At 42.6% G+C, this 27,756-nt stretch overlaps 1 protein-coding gene across 2 annotated transcripts; it reads left to right on the forward strand.

Annotated features, from left to right (window-relative positions):
* Positions 1 to 1,336: 1,336 nt before the first annotated feature.
* Positions 1,337 to 27,568, forward strand: FBXO22 (F-box protein 22). 2 transcript variants are annotated; one of them, XM_055319787.1, is made up of 7 exons: positions 1,337 to 1,551; positions 1,750 to 1,888; positions 6,413 to 6,503; positions 7,469 to 7,564; positions 12,065 to 12,229; positions 24,170 to 24,335; positions 26,393 to 27,568. In XM_055319787.1, the coding sequence occupies exons 1-7, from the start codon at positions 1,418 to 1,420 to the stop codon at positions 26,808 to 26,810; spliced, it is 1,209 nt and encodes a 402-aa protein (XP_055175762.1). In that variant the 5' UTR covers positions 1,337 to 1,417; the 3' UTR covers positions 26,811 to 27,568. The 2 variants fall into 2 exon arrangements, with proteins under 2 accessions (XP_055175762.1, XP_055175763.1); XM_055319788.1 differs by having other exon boundaries at positions 6,416 to 6,503.
* Positions 27,569 to 27,756: the final 188 nt, after the last annotated feature.

Genomic DNA, 27,756 nt, shown 5'->3' on the forward strand with positions numbered 1-27,756 from the left:
CGAGTTCACCCTCAGGAGATCGGGCTGGAGGCCGGGCTCGTCGGAGGGCGCAGCAGGGGTAAGGGACGTTGGCGGGGATGCAGCCGCGCCTCGCTCGGAATCCCAGGGAACGCAGGAGTCGCGCGGAGGGCGTGCCCACACCCGACGGACACGCGGGGGGAGATGCTCAGCGTCACAGACCACAGGCGCTTGCAGGGGAGCGGCCACCTGACCCGCGAGGGGCTTAAACGCCAGAAAGGACACGTGCCTTGGTGAGGAGGCAGAGAAGGGCGCGTGTGCGCCGCCGGCGGGGCGGCCAGAGGGCGCCTGGGGGGGGGCGGGGACGGCCCGAGGGCGCCTCAGAGGGGGGGGCGGGGACGGCCCGAGGGCGCCTCAGAGCGGGGGGGGGGGGGCGGGGACGGCCCGAGGGCGCCTCAGAGCGGGGGGGGGGGGGCGGGGACGGCCCGAGGGCGCCTCAGAGCGGGGGGGGGGGCGGCGGGGACGGCCCGAGGGCGCCTCAGAGCCCGGGCCGAGCTCCGTGGCCCCCTCAGCGGCGATTCCCCGCTGTTTACAGAGGGCGGCCCGTCACAGTGCGCCTTCACAACCGCCCACTCGAAGTGCGTAGAGAAGCGAGTTTACAGACGATTCGGCCAGAAAATAGGCCTCGCGGTGCGCAGGGACGCGGATGGGCCCGGCGGGCGGAGTGCCGAGCGACGGGAGTGCGACAGGCACAGGCGTGGACGCACCTCGGGATCTACGCAGAAGGAACAAATTCTGAGCACGTCGACGCGAGGACCAGTGGTTGGCAGGGGGCGGGGCCGGGGCGCTCCTCCCCGCGACCCGAGCCCAAGTCTACACCCGAAACCCCTGAGCACTTAGACGTCGGGGCCGCGGCTCCCGGTCCAGGGCGCGGGCTCCGGCCCGAGTCGGGGGAGCCCAGGCGCGCCCGCGTCCCCCGCCCCCGCCGTGCGCCTGCGCGCTCCAACTGCACAGTCTTTGAAGAAAGGATTTACGTGGGGCGGCCCGCGGTCTAGCGCCGCCTCCAGCCCAGGGCGTGACCCCGGGGTCGCGGGATCGAGTCCCACGTCGGGCTCCCTACATGGGGCCTGCTGCTTCCTCTGCCTGGGTCTCTCTGTCTCATAAATAAATAAAATCTTTAAGAAAAAAAAGGATTTACGCCAAAGCTTCCCGCAGCCGCCCGCACACGCGGAGCCCGTCGCTCCTGAAGCGGGGCAAGGCTGGGCTCGCGCTGATGCATACACACGCGCGCCCGCCGCGACCAGGCCGCCCCGCCCCCAAACACGCCGGAAGCGTCTGCGGCCCCCTCCGGTCGGAAGTGACGCGCGAGCCTGCGCCGTGCGCCCTGGGCGGGAGGTCGGCGCCCGCCTGCCCGCGGCCTTCCGCGTCGCGGTGGGGCTGGCTCGGCGGCCGCTGCGGGATGGAGCTGCTGGGCGGCGGTGGCCGAGGCCCGTGCGCGGACCCACAGGGCACCTTCGTGCTGGGCAACCTGGCGGAGGTGGTGGAGCGCGTCCTCACCTTCCTGCCCGCCAAGGCGCTGCTGCGGGCGGCCGGGTGAGAGGCGCGGAGGCGGGACGCTGACTTCGGGACGTGCCGCGGGGCTCCCCTGGCTGGCGGGGCGGGCGGGCCGGCCCCGGGGCGGCGTCCCCACCGCGAGGTACGCCCGCCGTGCCCCTCCGGCGGCCGCGGGGTCCGGGGGGCGCGGGCGGGGGCGGGGCCGCCGGCTCACGGCCTGTGCGTTTGCGCCCCCAGCGTGTGCCGCCTGTGGAGGGAGTGTGCCCGCCGGGTGCTGCGGCTGCAGCGCGGCGTGACCTGGGTCTCCGCGGGGCTGGCGGGCGCGGGCCGCCGGCAGGACCACTGCTTGGTGCGCGCGCTGGCGGAGGAGCTCGAGGCAAGTGCGGGGCGGCGGGGGCGGCGGGGCCGGGAGGGCGGGCGGGGCTCCTCTCTCGTCCCTACTCTGTGTCATCCTGTTCCTGTAACTTAGGGAACGTTTTCTCGTGACGTGAAGAGTGTCCGTGACGAGTCCTCTCGTGCTGGCCGTTCCGTGTGCGCAGGTCTTAGGATCACAACTCTGCAGGACCTTTCCGTTGCCCGAGTCCGGTGGTCACTGCTCGCAGGAGGGCGCCGGGTTTCCCTCCCCCGTAGCGTCCAGTACGTGGCCCAGAGATCTCGGCAGCAGGCCCCGTTCTCCTTCCTCCCGCGTCTCCGGCCTGCAGCCCCCAAAGCCGGGCAGGACCCGGGGGGGGGGGGGCGGAACGTGAGCGGGGGCGGCCGCCTAGACCAGGGGGCCTGAGGCCGAGTCTCCCTGTGCCCCGGTGCTCTCGGGCAGGCTCTGCGGGCGTCGTCACGGTGCGGGGAGTCAGGAAATACTTTAAAAAATTTTTTTTAAAAACAAGATCTTATTTACTCATTCATGAGAGACACGGAGAGAGACATAGAGGCAGAGACACAGGCAGAGGGAGAAGCAGGCTCCACGCAGGGAGCCTGACGTGAGACTGGATCCCAGGACCCGGGGGTCACGCCCTGGGCCGAAAGTGGCGCTAACCGCGGCCCCCCACCCCCACCCCCGGGCTGCCTGAGGAAATTCTTACCGACACATTTCTACCATCCATTCCTCAGAATCCGTTCAGATGCTGCCAGTTGTCCCGGTAATGTTCCCCGTAACAGAATAATTCAGATTACAGTCTTACCTTGTTTTTGGCACTGAGTGCAGAGCCTGGCACTGGCTTGCATCCCAGCACCGAGATCATGACCTCGGCAAAAATCAAGATTTGGAGGCTTCACCAAGCCACCTAGGCGCCCCTGTCATTTCTTTAATTTTTGAGGTGGAACAGTTTCTCAAGCTTTCCTTGACTTTCACAGCTTTGACAACTATGTGAATTACAGGCCAGTTATTTTGTAGAGCTTGTTTCTTAGTTTCAGATTAGGTATCGGGCAGGAATATCACAGAAGTGATGCCGTGCTCTTCTAGCTTCATCCTGTCAGGTAGCATATGACTTCCATTTCTGTCCGTTACTGGAGGTATTACCTCTGATAATTTGATTCAGGTGGTCTGTGTCTGCCAGATGGCCCTCCTGTAAAATTATTCTTTTCCACTGTAATTAGGAAGTAATTTCTGAGGAGATACTTTGAAACTATGGAAATACCTTGTTTCAATTTATTCATTGATTTATTTCTGTATAGACTCTTAAGTCTCTTATTTTATTCAATGGAATATGATCTCTAACTACCAGTATTTATTTTGGCATCCAAATTGTCCCCAGTTTGACTAGACTGAGCCCCTTCAGCTGGTTTCAGGGTCTTTGAGAGATGAGTCCATCACCTTTGAGCACCTCCTTGCTTTCTGGCAGAAGATGCTCGAAGCTTATTTTATGTTTTGTCTGCTTTAGTCCTGGAATCAGTCATTTCTTTAAAGAGCTTTGGTTCCTTTTAGAGGAAAATGGTATTTAAAAGCCAAGATCTGGGATCCCTGGGTGGCGCAGCGATTTAGCGCCTGCCTTTGGCCCAGAGCGTGATCCTGGAGACCCGGGATCGAATCCCACGTCGGGCTCCCGGTGCATGGAGCCTGCTTCTCCCTCTGCCTGTGTCTCTGCCTCTCCCTCTCTCTCTCTCTCTGTGTGACTATCATAAATAAATAAAAGTTAAAAATAAATAAATAAAAAATAAAAGCCAAGATCTGGCCAACTCAAGGCAGTTGAAGGGTTTGCTGCTCCAGAGCCCACTGGACAGAGATAAGGAATATATACGTATGTATGTGTTTGTGTATGCATACATACGTGTACACACACACACACACACACCCCATCCATACACACACATTTACAACTACATTTTTATATATATGGAAAGTCAGGAGTTTGCAACAAGCACATCCCATTTCAGTCCAACATAAGATTCTTCCCAATTTTCTTTTCTCTTAGGTATTTTTTGTACTTTTCCTTTTAGAAATCTGGTGCTCGGCATTCTTAATATGTCTAAGTGTTAGACAAATGCCCCACAGGTGACTAGTCTTCTGTTTCCCTCTTGTCGTGTGAATTTTCTCCTTACTCTGGTGGTCTCTAGGATTCAGATCCAAAGCAGCCGGTATCCACAGGCAGGATTGCAGTAAACTTTTCTTTGCACTTTGGCTCAAATCCTGCCCAGTGTATTTCTAGAGGTTGTCATTTGGAGAAATTCAAAATGCAAACACTTCCATAAAGATGTTTGCAGCATCATTTATAAGGGAAATTGAAAACAACTTACAGTGTAGAAATCAAGCCACTTACTGATGACCTGTAAGATACAGTAGTGACAAGAAAAAATGTTCATGTCGTAAGAAAGCAGGTTATGAAATTAGTATAATCTGAGTTATTAAAAACAAAAGGAAGACTAGAAAAGCTAATATGTCAGCAGAGGTTTCCTTTTGGTGTACAATTGTGTGATTTTATTTTTAATGTTTTAAATTTGCTTTTTTTTCCCCTAAGTTTTACCACAGCAGGTATTATTTTTGTATAGCTTTAAAAGTTTATACAATATAATGGCTGTTATAGCTGGACAGATTTAGGTTTGAACCCATCTTTGGTGCATACTAGCTGCCAGTCTCTCAGAAAGTTACCTAATCTCTCTGAGCTTCAGGTTCTATCTCCATAAAATGAAAAGACAATGAGAATTTTCCTCATGCTGAAAGAGTTCTAACGGTTAAATAATGGAAGATGATGCATATAAATACATTAACTGCAGTACCAGGGATAATATTTTCAGTAAATGAAATTATTCTCTATTATCAATGTCATCATTAAAATTCATACAGTAATGCCCTTAAAGAAGTTTATTCAGTGTAGTAAATGCTAGCGTGGTTAGACACAAACATGTAACCTTGCCCAAATCATGCTGTTTCCTTTGTGTTTGCCGCATTACCTAGTGGACATGGTACTATTTTAGCCATAAAGAAAGATAATTTAACTTTTATTAGAAGGATTTTAAAGTCCACTAAAAATTTTATAAAATATCTTGCCATTTTGGAACTTCTTTGAATGGTGGAGTAAGGATGTAGTTGTCTCACATTGTGCTTTAAGAACATTTCCTGTTGAGGACTGTCACTGTTACTGCTTCTAATGAGAGGAAAGAAGACTAAGCAAGTGCTTTTCATTGGGTACCAGGAAAGAGAGAATCATAAACCTTCAAGACTATACCTTCTATCTCATTACGCCCTGTACCAGATGACTCCAAAGTTAGGCAGATAATGAAGTTGGTTTAGGGTAACCGCATAGAGAGCAATAAGGCCATGGCACACCAGGGCGTACTTGCCTGCATTTAGCCCGGTCCAAGTGTTGTTAGAATGTCTAGTTTTTTGAAAGAATCTGGAGGCCCACATTTTCTGTAAATATTTTATGGAATTTTAAATAAGTGGTAACCAGGTTATATTCTTTGAAAATGCTGTGCAGACCAAAGGCAATATATCCATAAGTTATCAGCCTTGGAGCCATCACAAGGTCATCATTCTGTCTCAGTATCTTTTTTGAGTTTGTCTATATGAAATCTACTCTGAAACATAACATTCCCCAAAATTACAGTGGAGTAACATTTTTTTTTAATCCACATTGAGGCTTTGCTATATGTGAGTTCTTCATTCTGTTCTGACAGTTAAGTCTTTGAAAATAACCAGTTCAGGAAAAAAAGTATGTTCATCCTTTTGTTTAATTCAACCACTTTGTCACTTGTCTGTACTGTGACATTTAGTGGGAAACAGTCTGAAGAAGCCCAGCTCGTAAGTGCAGGTGAGGCATGAGTATGAATGACTGGGATTTGAGGACTGGGGTCCTGAAGGAGTCTCAGAGAAGGTTTTGTAACAGAGGTGGCACTTTCGGTGGTCTCTTGAGGGAAACAATCCTAAATTAAGTACAAAGTGAAAAGAGCTGCAGGAGAATCCCCGAACGGCAGTGTGTGTATGTGAGAATTATAGGAAGCAGAAAGGTCCCTGGAGGGAACCAGTCGGTAAGGTGAAAGTGAAGGTCTGGGATATTGATTTGGTAGGCAGTGGAAGGAGTGGTACAGGGTGTATACCTTCCCTTTGTTGCTGAGGTGTTTCTGTGACTAATGCCTATGCAAACAGAGCAAAAGTGGCACTTTTTGCTGGCACTTAATGTTTTTGTTTAAGAGTTTAAATTATGAAAACTTGTTGAGTCAGGCTGGAATGAGTTTGACCTGAGAAGAAATAACAGATGCTCAAATGAATGACCTGAAAAGGTAAGAGCATGAGTGGAAAATGAATGGGAAGTAGTTGGAGTCAGAATGCTAACATTGACCTGAAGGGGAGGGTATGCCAACAGCAGTTTGGACCAGGGCAGAACTTTAAGGAACCAGGAGAGCACTCATGGATTCATGTGATCTAATTCCTTTTTTTGTTATTGTTTTGTTTTGTTTTGTTTTTTGTTAGCAGAATGTTCACATCTTACCACAGACAGTTCTTTATATGGCTGATTCAGAAACGTTCATTAGTCTGGAAGAGTGTCGTGGCCACAAGAGAGGTAAATACTGAAAGAGAAAAGGTTTGGGAGTTTTTTGTTCCTTATATACCTCTGGAGTTAAATATTATCCTAGTCTTGAGAGTTACAGATGTGGTGAGGCTCTGGGCCTTCTCCCTATGGCAGACGTGAATACATTGTCTTTGAAACTTGAAGACCCCCTTCTGCCTCAGACTGATTTCTGAACTTTGGAGTACAATTAAAACGTTCTTTTGAAAGATGTTTTTCTCATTTTGAAACAATTTAATGCTCCAGCCACTTTTTCTTACTAAACAGGATGTTTATCTTTGGCTATTAAAACCTTTTATTTTGTGATGGGGACCCGTTCAGGGACACCAAAATTACACTGTGCCTTCCTGACTCTGCTAAGAGAAGTACACCGAGTGTCCCAAGCTGGGCACACGGAGGCCGAGAGCTCGACCTGGGTAATCACTCTCTAATTTGAATCCAGGTGACTTATTTATGCAATGAAAAGTCATGTTCTAATATCAGCTAAACAGAGAGATACCAAAAATAAAAAAATAAACTGAGAGGTACAATAGCAAGGTAAAATTTAGCTGCTGTTGCTAGATTTAACATCATTGGGGTGTAAGTAGTATATGAACCAATCAAGAAAGGCAAATGGTGGTGCTGAGGGTCAGATTTATAATTTAATAAAACAGGCCCCAAATGGGAAAATGTTTTCATCAAAGTTGTTAGGCTTTTTTTTTTTTTCTTTAAAGTAGGCTCCACAGCCAGCATGGAGCCCAACATAGGGCTTGAACTCATGACCCTGAGATCCAGACCTGAACTGGTATCAGGAGTTGAGTGCCTACCCACTTCAGCCACCCAGGCACCCCCATTGACTTTCTCATAAAGCAGTGGTATAAACGACTTAAACTTTATTCCGTGTTTGCTGTCCCCCCCCCACACCATCACAGTTGACCTCAAATGAATAACATAATAATTTTGCTACTGTATTATTACAGCAAGGAAAAGAACTACTATGGAAGCAGCATTTGCCCTTGAGAAGCTATTCCCAAAACAATGCCACATCCTTGGGATTGTGACCCCAGGAATTGTAGGTGAGAGAAAATACCGATTTGATGATTTCCTGCCTTGCATTACTGAGGGACCCTGTAGATTAGCAAATTACTTGTAGCCTAAAAGCACATTTATATTTTTGGCCATCCAGAATGCCATAAAGTTAGTCGTATTTACCATGGTATTATATTTGACTTCTGTTAGTGTTCTTTAGGTTATTGTGGTTAGTAGTCTCAGGGCTGTCTGTGTAAACTAAATGTGATGCATATCTTTCCAGGGGAGCCATTCGTGAGAGAAAAGCTCACATTCTCTCTCTCTCCAAATAAGAAGGCTTTAAGTGAGCATTCTCACTTTTGTCAATTCAACCAGTATCATTTCTGGTAGGCAGGAGAGTGTTAGGGCTAGGAATAGAAGCCACAGTAGATCTTCCTAGAAACCTCTGTTTCTCTGCTGGGACACCATGGTTTGAAGTTTATAGCGTGAAATTATACCCTTTCCCAAGTTCACTAGTGAATTTTTACCGGTTTTTATTATTCTTGATTCTTTTCCATAGCCCACGGGGGAGAGGCACGGTATTGAGGCAGTCATGGTACAGTGATTCAGGTGCCTGGAATAGAATCCCAACTGTACTTAGTATCTGTGTGACTTTGGGCAAGTTACCTAACCTCAGGACTTCAGTTTCCCCATATATGAAATGGAGATGATTGATAATACCTCTTTGGAGGGTTATGAAGATGAAATGAGTTAGCGCAAGTAGAGTAGAGATGTGCAGGAATCAGTGAGCACATGTTAGCTTTTATAACTTTCTTTTTTTCACTCTGTAGTACTCCATAATTGACTTTCGACCTAAATTTAAGAGTCTTATATAGTGAGGTAGAAGGATTTCAAGTGTTTACAAATGAATAAGGGTAAATACTGGTTGATAGGAACTATTTCATCTCTCCCTATCGTTATCTGCTCCCCACCCCCTGCTATGACATCCACCTATCACCACACATTTCATTTCTCATTGGATTAAAGAAAGGATACCAGTAACCATGCTTTTCTTTTATCTTTGAATTTTCTTTAAATGAGTGATCTAGGTTTTGCCATTACTAGTTATTAGCAAATGCTTACATAGAATAGTAGCTTCCTCATTTTCTTTGGCCTCCCCACCTCACCCACTGTGGCTTTTTGAAAGCACAATCACATTTCTCCTCTAAAATTTCAGGTGGGAGGGTGGACTTGGGAGGACCCCGTTGTGAGGGCAGGAGGTCTACCTTAAGCCTGCCTTTCGGGCTCCCCTTACGCTGAAGGAGTTTTAACGTTATCTATTCCGAGTTTGCATATGATCTTGACATCAGGAGGAGGTGCCATTGCAGTTCCATCACGTTTCCCTGAACACACTGGTTTGGGTTCCCTGGGAGCCAGGTGCTTTCTGTGAGGCAGTCCCATGTATATCCCAACAAAACTTCTGCCAAGACATTTGGTTGGATTCTTTTTTCTTAAGCCACAGTTTAGTGATTGTTTCTAAAGCAGCCATTGGCTACTGGCCTTTCTTCCCTCTTTAGGTTCAGAAAGCTTCAGGTTTGAGAAAATTTTTTCATTCCTCTAAGCGTAGAGGTCATTTTCTTTCTTTTAAGGTGAACTTTACTTACAGTGACCTGTACAACTGTAAGTGTTCAATTTAATGAGTTTTGACAAATATATACCCTTGTGTAACCTTACACACCAGTCAAGATAGAGAATATTTCTGTCATCTCAGGGAGTTCCTTCATGCCCTATTCCAGTCAATCTGCCTACAAAGGAAATCCCACTTCTGATTTCTGCGGCCATAGATTAGTTTTCCTATTGTATGTCATACAAATGGAACCAGAGTATATACTCCTTTTTATGTCTTGGCTTTTTCGCTCTGTAAAAATATTTTTAACAACCTAATATTTTTGAGATTTCTTTATGTTACTGTGTTTATCAATAATTCATTTAAAAATTATTGAGTGTTATTCTGTTACATAAATAGATGATATTTCCACTCTATGGCAATTTGGATTGTTTCACATTCCTGGCTATTATGGATGATGCTCTTGTGAACATTTTTCTTTTAAGATTTTATGTATTTGAGAGAGAGTACATGCGAGAGCACAGCAGGGGAGGGGAGGGGCGGGGCAGGGAAACAACAGACTCCCCACTGAGTGAGGAGCCTGACATGGGGCTGGAATCCAGGACCCTGAGCCAAAATCAGGAATTAGCCACTTAACTGACTAAGCCACCCAGGGGCCCCAGGATGTGAACATTTCTATGTAAGTCTTGAAGCCATGGGTTTGTTCTTGGGCAACTACCAAGAGGTGGGATTGCTGGGTCTTGGGGTTGGTATATGTTTATAAGAAACTGCCAAACCATTTTCCAGAGCCATTTTATACTCCTCAGCACTGAATGAGGGTTTCAGTTGCTCACTGTTCCATATCCTCGCTAATACTTAGTGTCTTCAAAGGATCTTTTCATTTTAGCCATCATGGTGGGTATGAGGTGGCTTCTTGTAGTGGTTTTAATTTGAATTACTCCAATGATTTTAATTATGTTGGCATGTTTTCATATGTTTTTTGGCTGTTTGTCTGGTTTTGTGACGTATCCAAGTCTTTTATTTTTTTATTGGATTTTTGAGTTGAAATTGTTTATATATTCTAATACAAGACCTTTTACAGGTATAGGTATTGTAAATCTTCTCTCCCAGCCTCTTGCTCTCTTTCTTTCTGTTAACAGTGTCTTTGATGATCAGTGAACTTTTATTTTGGTGAAATCCAGTTTATGTTTTTCTTTTTATGGTGAATGTTTTTTAAATCCTCTCCAAGAGGGGGATCCCTGGGTGGCTCAGCGGTTTGGCGCCTGCCTTTGGCCCAGGGTGTGATCCTGGAGTCCCGGGATTGAGTCCCACATTGGGCTCCCAGCATGGAGCCTGATTGCTTCTCCCTCTGCCTCTCTCTCTATGTCTTATCATGAATAAATAAATAAAATCTTAAAAAAAAAAAATCTTCTCCAAGAAATGTTGGCCTATCTCAAAGTCACAGAGGTATTCTCTTATGTATTTTTCTATTAGCTATTCTATTTAGCTCTTATATTCAGTTCTGTGACCTAACTTGAATTAATTTTTTATATATGGTGTGAGATAGGGGTTCAAGGTTAATTTTTTTTTCATACGTTCATCCAATTATTTCATCATTCTTTGTTAAAGATTTTTTTTTCCCTCTAATTGCCTTGGCACCTTTGTTAAAAATAATGACTGCATGTTTATAGGTCTTTCTGGATTTAATTCTGTTGCATTGATCTATTTGCTTATCCTTTTTTTAACAATTTATTTGAGGGATCCCTGGGTGGCGCAGCGGTTTGGCGCCTGCCTTTGGCCCAGGGCGCGATCCTGGAGACCCGGGATCGAATCCCACATCGGGCTCCCGGTGCATGGAGCCTGCTTCTCTGCCTGTGTCTCTGCCCCTCTCTCTCTCTCTCCCTCTCTCTCTCTCTCTCTCTCTCTCTCTGACTATCATAAATAAATAAACATTTAAAAAAAATAAAAAATAAAAATAAAAATTTATTTGAGAGAGAGAAGACTTGAGAGAGAGAGCACAGGTAGGGCAAGGGGTAGAGAGAGAAGCAGAGTCCCTGTCGAGCAGGGAACCCAATCTCATTTTGTGCAATATTTAAATCTCTTTTGAATGTCTTCTCAGCTGGACTACTAAAGCATTTTCTCAGTAATCTTCAGTCTTTGTTCTTCTCTTGAGAATATTATCTGCAGAATAGTTTAGCTCCACATATGAATCACATTAGCATTCTTCTGTGGGACTTGATCTTCTATGGGATCATGCGCTGAGCTTAAGGCAGACACTTAACCAGCTGAGCCGCCCAGGTACCCTGTATTTGTCTATCCTTGAGTCAGTGCTATACTACTGTAGGTCTTGATCCTCTTTTTAAAGATTGATTAAGTTTTGATATTTTTTTAAATCATTTTGGCTATCTAGGTCATTTGCATTTCCACATATATTAGAATCAGCCTGTCCATTTCCTTTGTGTGTGTGTAAAAGTACTTTGCGTATATATAGCTCTGTGTGTGTATATGTACATCTATACATACTTTATATAATTGTCAATATTTTTAGGATAATTTTTAAAAGTAGAATTGCTGTGAAGATGTATTTACTACCCCCCCAAAATCTTATTTAGAAAAACTTCAAATCTTCCAAGTTGAAGAATGACAGAATAGTACAGTAAACATCCATATTCCTTTCATCTAGATTCACCATTTTAAAAAACTTTGCAATGGTTGCTTTTTTTCTGCTTGTTTGTAAAAACATTTCTTAACCATTTCAAAGTAAATTGCAGACAGCATGACACTACCCCTAAAATTTCAAAACTGAGAAACTTGTACCCAGCTTTTAACTTGTTGATTATCTTGGTTACCCAAAGTGTAGTTATCTAAGTGGGGCAAGATAGGTATCTAAGTGGGGCATGGAGTGTTACCAAATTTCAGCTTTATTAAATCTGTTCATGAAACTGTTTAACTTTTTTCCTAGTGACTCCAATGGGATCAGGTAACAATCGACCTCAGGAAATAGAAATTGGAGAGTCTGGCTTTGCTCTATTATTCCCTCAAATTGAAGGAATAAAAATACAACCCTTTCATTTTATTAAGGACCCAAAGAATTTAACACTAGAAAGACATCAACTCACTGAAGTAGGTAAGTCACTGTTATTTACCATTAGTTGCCCAATTTGTTGATTGATTTTGTTCCTTTGAGAGTCTAAATTAAATACACGTTTCTAGAGATGTGGGTAATTCAAACTAGTGATTCACGGAGGCTACCGCAGTACACTCTTGGTAAAATTTACTTATTTTTAAGTATTTACTTACTTTTGATGGACTGTGCAATTTTCTTTTTATTTTTTAAAAGATTTTAATATACTTTTTAAATTATTTTACTTATGTTAAAGCCTGAGAGAACCAGAGATGAAAAATTTTCCAAAAATACTCTTGATAATAAATGTCTTTGTATTTAATTCTTAATCTTGAAGCACTTCTTTCTCTTTGAATATTTAATCATTTGACCTATTTTCATTTTCTGAAAAGTTTTTTAAAGCATTTTCTTAGACCAATAAAAGGCATTTATTGGGAAAAAAAATTTAGAAGCTAGAGGTTAGTTCTATGTCGATTAATTTAGATGGGAAAAAGTATAGTGAACTTGTTAAGTTTTAGAAAAGCTGTAAATGAAGGTAGTTTGTCAAACAAGTATTTACTAGGATATGTCAGAGTAGATAGGTCATAAGGTGATTTTGAAGAGGTAAAGGGTTGACTTAATTTCCAGGATCTGATGAGAAATTTTAATTTAATATAGTAAGCAACAGAGTAGTTGCTCAAGCAGAACAGCGTTAAGGCTTTTTGCCTATGCCTACAAATGAACTTATTGGCATTAACTCATTAAAATCTGTTGGCATAGAAGATATTCAGTGGTGACCTGTTTAATGCATCAATCAGCCAGCCTGTAGAGCTAAGCCTCTGTTATTTGAAATGGCACCAAATCCAGTGGGAATAAAAAATTATGTAGCAGCGAAGGAAAAATTTGTGATTGGTTTACTGATGAGAAAAAAAGGAGTCTACACATTGAGACTGACTTGGACAGCTGTCCTTTACAATGTAAAAGAAAGATGTAAAGTGGTTGATGGCGATGGAAGGAGGGGGCATTGGCTGCGAAGATCAGCAGCTGGCAGCAGCAGGCCTCATAACATAGAAGGGAGTTGTCAGGTACAGGTACGTACAGGTAAAGCCTTCGAGGTTTCAATAGCCAGTGTGTGGGGTTGAGCTGGATACTCTACCTAGTAAGGACACAGGCTTGTAGCTGACCTAGTTCTGCTACTTTCTAGCTTTCTAGTTCAGGACAAGTTTCTTAACTTTTCTAAGCCTCTGTTTCCCATCTGTAAAGTGGGAAAACTAACTTCCAGAGTTGTAATGATTAGATGAAGTGGCTTATGTAAAGCACTTAGCAAAATACATTGCTGTGTAGATGGTAGGCCAGTGTTGGCCTCTGTACCTTAGGCAGGCTTTGCAGTGGGTCACAGTGATGCATCTGCAGTGTGGCCTTGGGGTGTGTGGAGGAATAGTCTAGCGGGAGCTCAGGAAAAGGACATTCCGTGAAAGGGCAGCGAAGGTCTGGGATATTCGAGTTACGTGCTATTTCTAATCCTCATGACAGCCTTGCCAGGTAGCAATTGTCACAGGGTGTTGTTGATGAGGAAACTAAACTCTGGCAAGAGTAGAGAGCAAAGGCTCTTAGACTACATGGTACATAAACAGAACACCAGAGTTATCATAAAGCTGCCTGAAATCAAGGATGCCAGATGGAGTCTAAGGAAAACTTCAGATTGGGCCTTTTAAATGGATCTAATATTAGCTACAAAGGCAGAAAGAATTCTAGGAGGAAATGTGACTGTGTAGCCAAACCAGAGAGACTTTGTCATATTATAATGAGATTTGTTGGAGTTAACAGTGCTCAGCAAACCAGAACTCTCTTAGATTGGTGGCTAAAAGTTTGTGGGTCTCAAAGTCAAGAAGGAGTTGAGGTCAGAGTTGTTGGTTTGAGAGCCATTTGCATATATATGTCTTGGCAGTCTGTCTGTGAAGAGTGTCCAGGACAGCTTAGTACAGACTTGGGAAAATATTCCAGCAGTGAATTTACAACAAGGAAGGAAGAAGAGAGAGAGTTCAATGCTGATGAGAGGATGGGTATGTTCATTGGGTTCATGATAATAGAAATTCTATGTTAATTTCATTCAGCTTTATTAAAAGGTCCCATAGGGCTAGAAAACTAATTGGATGCCAATTCTGTCTCAGTGCTACTCCAGGAAGGGTGTGACAGGTACATACATAATTATAACCCAAATAGAAAGTGAGCTGTGCCTCTGTAGAAGACCTGGAAAGGTTGCTGTAAGGATCACCAGTGGGAGGGAGAGTAAGGAGGTTTCGTGGGCCAAGTAACATTTAAAGCTTTGAAGGATGAAAAACATGAAAGATAAGAGTGGTAACAGGATAGGCTAGATGATTAGCAGAAACCTAGGCACAGAGCCAGGTAGTGAGAGCATGTAGGGAAAGTAGTAAACAGTTTACTTTTGCTGACAAAGGGTGGGGCACAGTGAGGCCAGGCTAGAGAGCATAGTTAGTAAATGGCAACTGTTAACCAGAAATCTTCTAGTTGCGAATGTGACCCTTGGAAGATAGTGGAAGCAGGGAGACTAGTTGGGAGGCCCCTGCAAGAGTCTAGACAAGCACTGTAAGGCAGGGAAAGACCACCTACATACAGCCCATGTGCCAAGTCTGCCCCCCACATTTCTGTAAATAAAGTTTTACTAGAACCCAGCCATTTGTTTATGTATCACCTATGGCTGCTTTTGTACTCCAATGGCAGAATTAAACATACAACTGAGACTATATGGCTGGCAAAACCTAATTAACTATCTGGCCCTTTAGAGAAAAAGTCCTCCAACCCTGTGGGATACTACCATGAATGGGGTGCTTTCCAATGTTAGAGAACACAGAAGAGTTGCCCCAGTGCTTAGGCACCGTGATGAGAAGACCTGTGAAGGCCCACAGAAAGCATTGAAGTGGCTCAGTTCTCCATGAAATTGGAAGTGCCTCTTAAAGACGGGGACCTTGCATTTGAGAATTCTAGTTCTTCCTGACCTTGCATAGAGAGGATGTCATTGTCTGGCCCAGCATCATAGTATATATAATTTTATACACACACATTCTTTCTCTTACTCTTTTTGAATTTACAAAAATGGCACATTTTAAAAATGAGGGACAGGTTTTCCTGAGGTCTGTGTGGTATCCTGTATTAAAAATAGTCTCTGGGATGAAAAAGAATATGTGGATGAGCACTTAATTTTTGAGAAGGGCAGAAACACCTCACCAAAGTTTCAGAAAAAGCCATTGTTTGTTCTTTTAGGAACTGTTTGCATGCATGCCGTATGCTAGGTGCTGTATGTGTGGGACTCTAGAAATACATGGTGAAGTTCCTGCCTTCTGGAGCTTCCAGCCTAGCAGAACAAACTGACTGCTTCCTTCAGGTACCATGGATGTGAAATTCGTGCCAAGTAGAAGCACAGAGGTGCTAGGAAACCTGTAACCACAGTACTTAAAATCTGTTGTGGGGTTTTGGGAAAGTGACGTGGACAAGGCCCTAAGAAGAAGTGAACTATCTTGAGGAAGGGTCCTCAGATGTGGATAGGGAGGAGCATCATTGGAGTCTTTACCTTCTTTCTCAGTTACTGACAAAAATAGAGCAAGGTAGCCTAAGATCAAGGACACGAAATAGAAAGGGCCTGATAATGCACCTTCATAGAAGTTGAAATGCTGTGGATTCAGTGCTTATTTGTGAAACATGAAGAATCTGGTGTGTCTAGAGTAGTGAGGACAGCTGTCGGGGAGAGTGTAATGTCAGGTGAAGCTGCAGAGGCACGTCATGCCCATAAAACACGGTAAGGAATTTAAGGGAAGTGGGAAGCCAGGAGTCTAAACGGGAGTGACATAATCAGATAGGTCTTTTGACATAGACCCATTCTGGGTTCTCTATTCTGTTCCACTGATCAATATGTCTGTTTTTGTGCCAGGACCACACTGTCTTGATGATCACAGCTTTGTAGTACAGCTTGAAATCCATCACAGTCACAACTTGTGATGCCCCCGGCTCTGGTTTTCTTTTTCAATATTCCCCTGCCTATTCAGGGTCTTTTCTGATTCCACACAAATCTTAAGATCATTTGTTCCAACTCTCTGAAAAAACTCCATGATACTTTGATAGGGATTGCATTGAACGTGTATACTGCCCTCGGTAGCATTGACATTGTCACAGTATTAACTCTTCCAATCCATGAGCATGGAATATTTTTCCATCTCTTTGTGTCTTCCTCAATTTCTTTCAGAAGTTTTCTGTAGTTTTTAGGATATAGATCCTTTACCTGTTTGGTTACGTTTATTCCTAGGTATCTTATACTTTTGAGTGCAATTGTAAATGGAATTGACTCCTTAATCTCTCTTTCTTCAGTCTCATTGTTAGTGTATAGAAATGCCACTGACTTCTGGGCATTGATTTTGTATCCTGCCACACTGCCGAATTGCTGTATGAGTTCTAGCAATCTTGGGGTGGAATCTTTGGGTTTTCTATGTACAGTATCATGTCATCTGTGAAGAGGGAGAGTTTGACTTCTTCTTTGCCAAGGTCAATGCCTTTTATTTCTTTTTGTTGCCTGATTGCCGAGGCTCGGACTTCTAGGACTATGTTGAATAGTGGTGGTGAGAGTGGACATCCCCTGTCGTGTTCCTCATCTTAGGGGAAGGGCTCCCAGTGCTTCCCCATTGAGAATGATATTTTCTGTGGGCTTTTCGTAGATGGCTTTTAAGATGCTGAGGAATGTTCTCTCTATCCCTACACTCTGAAGAGTTTTAATCAGGAATGGATGCTGTGTTTTGTCAAATGTTTTCTCTGCATCAATTGAGAGGATCATATGGTTCTTGTTTTTTCTCTTATTGATATGCTCTATCACGTTGGCGGTTTTACAAGTGTTGAACCAGCCTTGCATCCTGGGGATAAATCCCACTTGGTCATGGCGAATAATCCTCTTAAGGTCTTGTTGGATCCTGTTGGTTAGTATCTTGTTGAGAATTTTTGCACTGGTGTTCATTAGGGATATTGGTCTTTAATTATCATTTTGCGGGGAGTTTTTGGTTTTGGGATCAAGGTAATGCTGGCCTCATATAACGAGTTTGGAAGTACTCTGTCCCTTTCTATCTTTCAGAACAGCTTTAGTAAAATAGGTATCATTTCTTCTTTGAATGTTTGATAGAATTCCCCTGGGAAGTCATCTGGGCCTGGACTTTTGTGTCTCGGGAGGTTTTTGATGACTGGTTCAATTTCGTCCCTGGTTATTGGCCTGTTCAGGTTTTCCATTTCTTCCTGTTCCAGTTTTGGTAATTTGTGGTTTTCCAGCAATGCATTCATTTCTTCCAGATTGCCTGATTTGTTGGCATATAGTTGCTCATGATATGTTTTTAAAATTGTTTCCTTAGTATTGATTGTGATCTCTTTAGTTCATGATTTTATTGAGTCTTTTTCTTTTTAATAAGGCTTGCCTAGGGGTTTATCTATCCTATTAATTCTTTCAAAGAACCAGCTCCTGGTTTTGTTGCTCTATTCTACAGTCCTTCTGGTCTCTATTTCATTCAGTGTTGCTCGAATCTTTATTATCTCTCTTCTTCTGCTAGGTGTAGGCTTTATTTGCTGTTCTTTCTCCATTTCTTTTAGGTATGAAGTTAGCTTGTGTATTTGAGATTTTTCCAGTTTTTTGAGGGAAGCTTGTATTGTGAGATATTTTCCTCTTAGGACTGCTTTTACTGTATCCCAAAGATTTTGAATGGTTGTTTGATTTTCATTAATTTCCATGAATCCTTTTAATTTTTCTCTAATTTCCTGGATGACCAATTCCTTTTTTAGTAGGATGCTCTTTAACTTCCACATGTTTGGGTTTCTTCCAAATTTCTTCCTGTGATTGATTGAGGTCTAGTTTCAAAGCATTGTGGTCTGAAAATATGCAGGAGACAATCCCAGTCTTTTGGCATCAGTTGAGACCTGATTTGTAACCCAATATGTGGTCTATTCTGGAGAAAGTTCCATGTGCACTTGAGAAGAATGTGTATTCAGTTGAGTTTGGATGGAAAGTTCTGTATATATCTGCAATCTGTTTGGTCCAGTGTATATCATTCAAGGCCCTTGTTAACTTTGGTGATGTTCTGCTTAGAAGATTTGTGATTGGCAGAGAATGCCATGTTGAAGTCTTCTACTATTAGTGTATTATTATATAAGCATGTCTTTACTTTGGTTAATTGATAGACTTGGCAGCTCCCACATTAGGGGCATAAATATTCATGATTGTTAGGTCTTCTTGTTGGATAGACCCTTTAAGTATGATATAGTGTCCCTCTCCATCTCTTACTACCGTCTTTTGGGATAAACTCTAATTTATCTGATACGAAGATTGCTACCCCAGCTTTCTTTTGAGGACCATTTGAATGGTAAATGGTTCTCCACCCCTTCATTTTCAGGCTGGAAGTGTCCTTAGGTCTAAAATGAGGTAGGTAGGTAGGTAGGTAGATAGGTAGATATATATATATATATTTATATATATATAAAATATAAAATAAAAGGAGTCTCTTGTAGACAGCAAATAGATGGGTCTTGCTTTTTTATCTAGTCTGATTCCCCGTGTCTTTTGATGGGATCATTAAGCCCATTCACGTTCAGAGTAACTGTTGAAAGATAATGAGTTTAGTGTCATCGTATTACCTATTCAGTCCCTGTTTTTGTGGATTGTTTCTCTGGGCTCCCTGTTTCTTTTACAGGGTCCCCCTTAATATTTCTTGCAGAACCAATTTGGTGGTCACATATTCTTTCAGTTTATGTCTCTCCTGGAAGCTCTTTATCTCTCCTATTCTGAGACAGCCTTGCTGGATAAAGTATTCTTGGTTGCATGGTTTTCTCATTTAGTACCCTCAGTAGATCATGCCAGCCCTTTCTGGCCTGCCAGGTCTCTATGGAAATTTCTGATATTTCTCCCCATATAATTTAAAAATCTCTTGTGTCAAGCTGCTTTAAGAATTTTTTATCTTTAAAAAAAAAAAGAATTTTTTATCTTTGGAATTTGCAAGTTTCACTATTAAATGTCGAGGTGTTGAACGGTTTTTATTGTTGGGGGGGGGGGTCCTCTCTATCTCCTGGATCTGAATGCCTGTTTCCCTCCTCAAATTTGGGAAGTTCTCAGCTATGATTTGTTCGAATATAATTTGAGGTCCTCTCTCTCTCTGAGTCTCTTCTGGAATCTCAATTAGATGTATATTCTTCTTCTCAAGCTATCATTTATTTCCCTAAGCCTTTCCTTGTGGGCTCTTTATTGTTTTTCTTTTTTCCTCAGCTTCATTCCTTTCCATCAGCTTGTCTTCTATGTCACTCACTCTTTCTTCCACCTCATTAACCCTAGCTGTTAGAACATCCAGTTTGGATTCATCTCATTTAATCTGTTTTTAATTTTGGCCTGAGTAGATCTCAATTCTGCAGTAAGGAAGTCTCTAGCATCCTGTATGCTTTTTTGCAGGGCCACCAGTATATCTATAATTATACTTCTGAACTGAATTTCTGACATTATATTTAAATCCAAATTCTGTAACTCTTGGCAAAGAGTTTCCAGTTATTTCTTTTGTAGTGAATTCTTCCTTCTGGTCATTTTGTTCAGTGCAGAGTGACTGTATGTGTGGACTGAGTCAAAAGTATCAACCACAACATAAGTAAAATATACCCTTGGTGATTCCGGAGAGGTCAGAGACCAGAAAATAAAAGAAAAAGAACAAAACAAAATAAAAGGACCACTGAAGTGGAAAACAAATTTTAAAACAAATTAGTAAAAGTAAAAAGCCAAAAACCAACAACAAGAAAAAAAAGAAAAAAAAAAAACAAAATCAAGAAAAAGAGAATAAACGGGGGTGGAGGGATAGTGGTGGTGATGAAGTGGTAGTGGAGAGAATGTAGTCTCCCTGTGGGGTCCTAGAGGGTGATCCTCTTGGTTCTGAATGTATTGTGTTCTGTATGTTAGAAGGTGCTCAATCCCAAATTTATATAAACTGGCAGTACTTAGATAAAGCCCCAGTATTGAACACACAAAGATAAGCAAGATAAAAGAGGGGGGCAGAGTGAGAAGGAAGAGAGAATATAATCTCACAGAATGAACCAACATGGTGTTCCACTTCGTTCTGGGTGTATGTCCGTTGTGTTTTAGAAGGTACTAGCTTCCACCAATGTAAAACAAAATGAGACAGTAAAAACGAAACAAAAAACAAATACCCATATCTCATATATCTCCAAAATTAAATTGAATACGCTGAAGGGAATCCAGAAGTGAAAAGTACATCTAAGACATGTAATTGTAGAATTATGAAAGTCAAAAAGGAAAAAATTTTAAAATGAAGATTTGGTAAAATACTGTAGTTTAGGTGGGAAAAGGGAAATTTTTATTCTGATTTAAAAACAAGTGTAACAGAAAGAGAAAATACCACAAAAAAAGTTCTAGTTCTATATACTATTTTCCCTCAGTCCTGGAGCTTTCTAGCCCTGCTTGTTCAGTAAACTTGCTCTTCTCCTCTTCCAGCAGTTCTTCCGGGGGAGAGTCTGCAGTGCTGGTTCTCAGGTGTGTTTACCTGAGCAGAGATGCTCCGCCCCCTGCTGGGTGCTGGGCTCAGTGGGAGCGGTTTACCCCATAGGACCTTTGTTCTCTGGCAGCCCCACCTCTCCCAGGCACAAAGTGAAACAAGGAGGAACAATAATGGCCACAGCCAGATCTCCAGCTCTAGAGTCGAGCTCCCCACGAATAACTAACCACAGCTCCCAGTCCTCACTGGCCTAAATGCTCCAGGGGTTGGAACAGGTACACTGATCTGCACAGCTGGGGGGCACCCAGCGGCAGGAGAGTCCTCACTGTCCTGTGCCCTCCCCGCTTCCACCTGACATGGGGGGAATGGAGCATCACTGGCTTTGTCCACTTGGGGGCCCTGGTGTCCAGGGCCCCGTGCCCCTGGACCCACGCTCCCAGGGACCGCCTCTCCCAAAGGGAACAGAGTGGATTACAGCCACCTCCATCCGTTACCCGGCTCTATTGTAAAGGCTGCCCCAGAGCCAGCCCGCCTAACCAACTGGCTTCTCCTCAATGCCCTGAGGGCTGTGGCACTCCAGCCTTTTACTGAGATAGGACCACGGTTTGCCGTGAGCTTTCCCCGGGGGGCCCCTCCTCTTATGGTGACTCCGGGAATCTTGAGGCTTCACTGCCCCTCCTGCCATTCTGCCCTATTTCCCTGCTGAGCTCTTTTCTGTCAGAAAGAACTCAGGTGCAAATTTTTAAAGTTCCTGCTTCTCCAGGGCTGGGCTCTTGTGCCCCAGAGGCTTCACCGATCTGCTTTAGCCCTGCTAGTCACGGTTCCCCTCCCCAACTTGATGTTTTATTTTTTTATTTTTTGGTAAAAGCAAAAACTTTTCTCTCTGTAGCTGTTCCAGCTGCTATCTCTTTAAATCTCAGGTCAAATTCGTATGTGCTCAGGATGTTTTTAAAGTTATCTAGGTAAGTTTGTGGGGCTGAGTTGAGGACCCCTACTCTTCGATCATCTTGCCCCTCCCTCCTATTAGCCTCATTTTAAAGAGAGATTTTCTTTGAAGTATATTTTCTGTGTGCATTTAGATTCAACCACTTTGAAACAGATCATAAAACATTTGTCTTGAGAGTGGCTTCTCTAAAAAGAAGAGAAACCTGAACATGCAGTCCTAAAGTTTTTCCAAGCTTTCCCGGCCTGTCTTTGGAGTATTTCTTCATATTTTTTGCTTTCCTGAATCTGACATGGGATTTGGTGTGTCTAGAGTACTCAGATGAAAATGTTAGTAGACAATTGTGAAAGAGAGTCTAGAGCTTAGAAAACATTAGGGAAGATAGATATTTAGAAGCTTTAGGTTTCTGAAACATAAAAATCTGAGTGGAGATGTGGGTTTTAATCTAGACCCTACCATGTAACTCTCTGGGCTTGTCACTTTTCTGGGATTAGCAGTCCTTACTTATAAGACTAGACAGTTGATCCCACAGCCCTCTTCCAACTTTAAAAAGTATTTTATTTTTTTTTTTAATTTTTTATTTTATTTATTTATTATAGTCATCACAGAGAGAGAGAGAGAGAGAGAGAGAGGCAGAGACACAGGCAGAGGGAGAAGCAGGCTCCATGCAGGGAGCCCGACGTGGGATTCGATCCCGTGACTCCAGGATCGTGCCCTGGGCCAAAGGCAGGCGCTAAACCACTGCGCCACCCAGGGATCCCCTAAAAAGTATTTTAGAAGAGAAAAAACATTTTTTCCAAATGTGCTGCTCTGGTCTTTGTGGGGGAAAAAAGACCTTTTAGTAGGTTTTAGGATATATGGTATGAAAGTATTGGATTTCTATAATAATATCCTTTTCACCCTCCGTATCAGTGATTTATTATATAGAAAATTAAAAATAGAGCAGAGGCAGTTTCCCTTGATAAGTCATTACTTGCTCTTGCATGATTTGTTATTTCTTGTTAGTAATCAGTGGTCCCACCCCCACCCCCACTACAGTTTGCTTAAATGAGCCTTATTTCTGATGACTGGCACCTTAGGTCTGTCAAGATGGAAGTCATGTGGCTGACTCAGTGGAAACAGGAGTGTGGGTTAGGTGTTGGATTTTTTTTTTCCTGTCCAATTATGAGTTTGATAATGTCAGAAATTTTGAAATTGATAATCTTAAGTCCCAGAGGTTCAGGTGAAAGCAGGGGAGTTTGTAGGGAAGTGCCTGTCTCCTGTTGGGCTATACCACCCCCTAATGGAAACTGCTTTTTGTTGATATGCTACAGAATAGAACACTTTTTCCTGTTTTGGAAAGAGTTTAAAATCCATCTTCACTCCCACCCCCTTTCCTGGAAAACGTAGATTGGGCCTGTATGTATTTTCATGATGTACTGGTTTCCTGAGACTGCTATAACAAACCCAGAGGCTTAGAACACCAGAACTGTATTCAATCACTGCCCCAGAGGCCAGAGTCTGAAATCCAGGTGTCTAGTGGGATGCACCCCCTCTGGAAGCTCGAGGGTGGATCTTTTCTGTGTCTCCCACCCTCTGGTGGCTGTTGATAGTCCTTACGGTTGCATCACTCCACTTTCTGCCTCTGTGGTCACATTGTCTCCTCTATGTCTGTGTTTCTTCTAAGCAGATTTGTCTTAGTATTTATGGACCCTGCCTGGATAATAACAGATGATATCATCTCAAGATCCAAAGGCAGCCCACCTGGCTCAGTGGTTTGGTGCCTGCCTTCGGCCCAGGGCGTGATCCTGGGGTCCTGGGATCAAGTCTCACATCGGGCTCCCCGCATGGAGCCTGCTTCTCCCTCCTGCCTGTGCCTCTGCCTCTCTCTGTCTCTCTCATGAATAAATAAATAAAATCTTAAAAAAAAAAAATTCCTTAAACACACATTTGCAAAGGCCTTTTCCCCCCCACATCAGTTCACATTCATCCGTTCCAGAGGTTTGATGTGGATACATTTTGGTAGGGACCACCATTGGACACACTACAGGTGGTTGGTGCCTTATCTGTCCATTTTCTCTGGGTCTTTAAATTATCACTGCTGCTAACTCTGTTCTGTGTAAGCCAGCGTTCCCTTTCATTCCTGGTGGTGGCCTGTATGGAGACAGCTTCTATCAAGATCCACCACAGGTGCTGCTCAGTTACATAGCAGCTTCCTTATTTGTGTTGAGTGTGGGTTGTATTATTTCCAAAGCCATTTCATTATTTTAATGGGGAAAATTAAGCCAGCAAACATGTTAAACAGTGTTAGAGTTTGTAAAAAAAAAAACAAAAACAAAAAAACAAAAAAAAAATGGGAAACTGGACAGACAGTGTCACTAAACTGCATATAACTAGAAGTGCAAGTCATTAGCAGAAACATTGCATTTTGCAAAAATGTAGAAGATTCTAAGAAAAATACTAATATTCCTCTTGGAAAGCTATCTTTAATTGTTGCTCTTCTTTTCTCTGCAGGCCTTCTAGATAACCCTGAGCTTCGTGTGGTCTTGGTATTTGGCTATAATTGCTGTAAGGTGGGAGCCAATAATTATCTGCAGCGCGTTGTCAGCACTTTGAGTGATACGAATGTCATATTGGCTGGAGGCCAGGTGGATAACCTGGCATCGCTGACTTCTGACAAGTAGGTCTCATGTGCTTCCAGTTTCTCCTATGCATGACCACAAGTGTTCTCAGGTTTTTCTTACCTAGGCTTTTTAAAATGCATGTTTACAGAACTAAGTTAATAGTTCACTCCGTTTTGCAATACTCAACATAATTCTGCTTACTGTTAGGGAGTGAAATTTTTATGTTGTCTTTTAATAACTTATTTTAGTTGAATTCATCCTCTCCTCTAAGTTGATTTTCAGCATTGTCTACTGGAGTCTCCCTGACAGCTCTGTACCCTGTACAACCATAGTGATCACTTCTTCTGTAGTTCTGTTTCCTCCTCTAAAGGAAACACATGGTTACACAGTGAATCCTCATGGTAAAACTTCTTAGAACCTCCGGTATGCTGAGTTCTACGGAAATCTTCTGGAGAGGGAATAACATTACCTGTGACAGTTCTCAAATCTGTCTTCCTCACCAGAGAGGAAGAGGTGAAGAATGCAAGTGCACTGAATTCTAAGCAGTAGAATCACCTAATTCTCAGTGATTACCTGTGGATTATTTCTCCTCAGACCTGATCTTCTGTGCGTCTTTGCTTTTACCTCTAAATTGTATGTCAGCGCAGTGATGATTTAGCCTCATTTACCTTTTAAATGCAAATCTCACTCAGACCAGGCATACAACATCTGGGATGCGAGCCTGTTGGCGTGGTCAGTTGACTGTATAGCATTTTCTTTTCTTTTTTTTTTTTTTTTTTTTAAGATTTATTTTTTTACGATAGAGAGAGAGAAGCAGAGGGAGGGAGAAGCAGGCTCCATGCCGGGAGCCCGACGTGGGACTCGATCCCGGGGTTCCAGGATCACGCCCTGGGCCAAAGGCAGGCGCCAAACCGCTGAGCCACCCAGGGATCCCTGTATATCATTTTCTTTCTGTACTTATTGTGGGAAATAAGCCTCAAGAATTGTTAACCTTTACATGACACATTAATTTTAATGTGGTCTTCGTACTGTGTCAGTGGGTAAAAGAAGCCATTGAGTAAATCAAAGCTCCGTTTTGACAGTGGCGAGATATACCACCTGGCCAAAAAAAAAAAAAAAGATGGATAAATAAATCTTTGAGGCAAGATACTGACAATACACATTGCGATTGTATGTCAAAGAGGAAACATAGTAAGTTTAAGGGGGCAGTGGAGGACTTGAGAAGGTGGATTTTGCTCCTCAGTAAAGGGTTTTGGTACTAAGTTAGCCTTACTGTCTTAATCATTTAAGCTTTTAGAATTAAGTACCTTGTTAACCAAGTAATCTTGCCCATTTCATCAATTCACATGTTGGTAAACATGATAGAAATATAAGGTATTTGTTTTTCTCCTATAGGTGTTCACTATATTATGCTCTATAACTTTGATACTTTATATTTTCTTTAGTAAGGATGAAATACTTCATTTTTTAAAAGAGCAAATATAAGCAAAACATGTTTTTATCTTTACATTAAGCTGAATTCTAGGCTGAAAATAATAAGTAAGACCCAGCAATAGAATCTTGTTCCTTTATGGACCAGATAATGTAAAGCTAAAACTTCTGGAGTTACAGGTTCCTAATAAGATTATTGTTCATGATTGAATATCTAATATATCTTTTTTTAGAATGTGACAGCCAAGGTAAGGGGGAGAAAGATACCAAACGTGTAAATAATACTAGAAAGCTTTATTTAGTAGATGTCATGTATATGTATAAAATTTTTAAGATTCCTTCTAAGAAAGTGAAAAAGGTTAAGGATATTTTATATCTTTCTAAAAACCCATGATGGTTTTCAGAAATATTTGTGGAGATACATTTGCCCCTCAAATTTGTGACTGAAAAAACAGTTGTTTACTTCCTCATAGATCTGCTTCCCTGCCTTCTTTTAAGTGTTTAATTTCATAGTTTAATTTTTAATCCCTATTATACTGCTCTTAGCTAAAGGTAAGCCTCGGGCTAGATGGAGGCTGTTAAAGACAGCAGCTCCTGGCCAGTGAATCACTTTTCTTTTACCTTTTAAAGTTTATATTTTATTTCATGATGTATCACCACATTTTTCTAATTTGATTTCCAGACAGCCTCTGGATATTGACGCCACTGGAGTGGTTGGACTGTCATTTAGTGGACACCGAATCCAGAGTGCCACGGTGCTCCTCAACGAGGATGTCAATGATGAGAAGACCGTTGAGGCTGCGATGCAGCGCCTCAAAGCTGCCAACATTCCAGAACGGAATACCATTGGCTTCATGTTTGCATGTGTTGGCAGGGGTTTTCAATATTATAGAGCCAAGGGGAATGTTGAAGCTGATGCATTCAGAAAGTTTTTTCCTAGTGTTCCTTTATTTGGCTTCTTTGGAAATGGAGAAATTGGATGTGATCGCATAGTCACTGGGAACTTTGTATTGAAGAAATGTAATGAGGTAAAGGATGATGATCTGTTTCACAGCTACACAACAATAATGGCACTGATTCATCTTGGGTTATCTAAATAAAGCCGCCTGTAAAGTGGCTTTCACAATATATGACTTTCCGGCTCTGCCTTTCCTAGAAAATGGAAACAGATGTGTATTTCAAAAAAGAAACAAAACAAGAACAACTTTATATGTGTATCAGTTTTGTAGCTTTGAATCTCTAAAGATTATATTAGGGGTGGTTTTTAATAAGTCTGGTGAAGGACAGCTTTGTATATAACATACCACAATCAGAATTGGAAGCTTTTGCATCATGCACAGTCCTAACCGACGATGGCTGTATTGTACCAGATTATGTAGCTGCTGTGTAATGTGATTTTATAGTCTTCCTATAGCATAGGAAGATTGAGAGAGGATTCATCAGTAGGATGAAGATTTAAGACATTCCATGACTACCTCTGCATTGTTAGATCTTTTAGTAAAATCATGAAGACCTTTTTTTTCTCCCTTACTGAAGGAGAAAAATACATGGATAGCTTGAGAAATCTTTCTCTGCTTTACGGTTTTGCCTATTTTTTCAGAAGCTGTAACAAATTGCTGACTTTTTACTTATTTGATAAAAATTAAATAACTATTTTTGTTCTAGTGCCCTGAAGTTGCTTAGTCAAATAATTGCCAAGACTAATCAATATTTTATTACTTTATAAGGAAAAAATTTTCCTTTTCCCTCAGTGAAGAAATTCTAAGAGAAAATCCTTTTCTTCACCTAGTTCTATATAGCTGACAATTACATCACCTTATTTTGGTTTTATACCAATAAAACCTACCTTGGAAACTCACTCAGACAGTGTTTTTTGTATGTCATTGCTTTTGGTGAGTGAATGATGGAAGTAAATAATACTTTAGAAATGAAAACCCAGAATAGTAATTGTCAGCTAGTAAGTCTTGCCATGTTCCCCGCAGAATGATTTTTAAACTTGTATTTCTAATTATTGCTAATACCTAAAGGAGCTATGTTGAGAGAACA

Source organism: Nyctereutes procyonoides, unplaced genomic scaffold (assembly GCF_905146905.1).
Source record: "Nyctereutes procyonoides isolate TBG_1078 unplaced genomic scaffold, NYPRO_anot_genome, whole genome shotgun sequence".
Classification (NCBI taxonomy): Eukaryota; Metazoa; Chordata; class Mammalia; order Carnivora; family Canidae; genus Nyctereutes; species Nyctereutes procyonoides.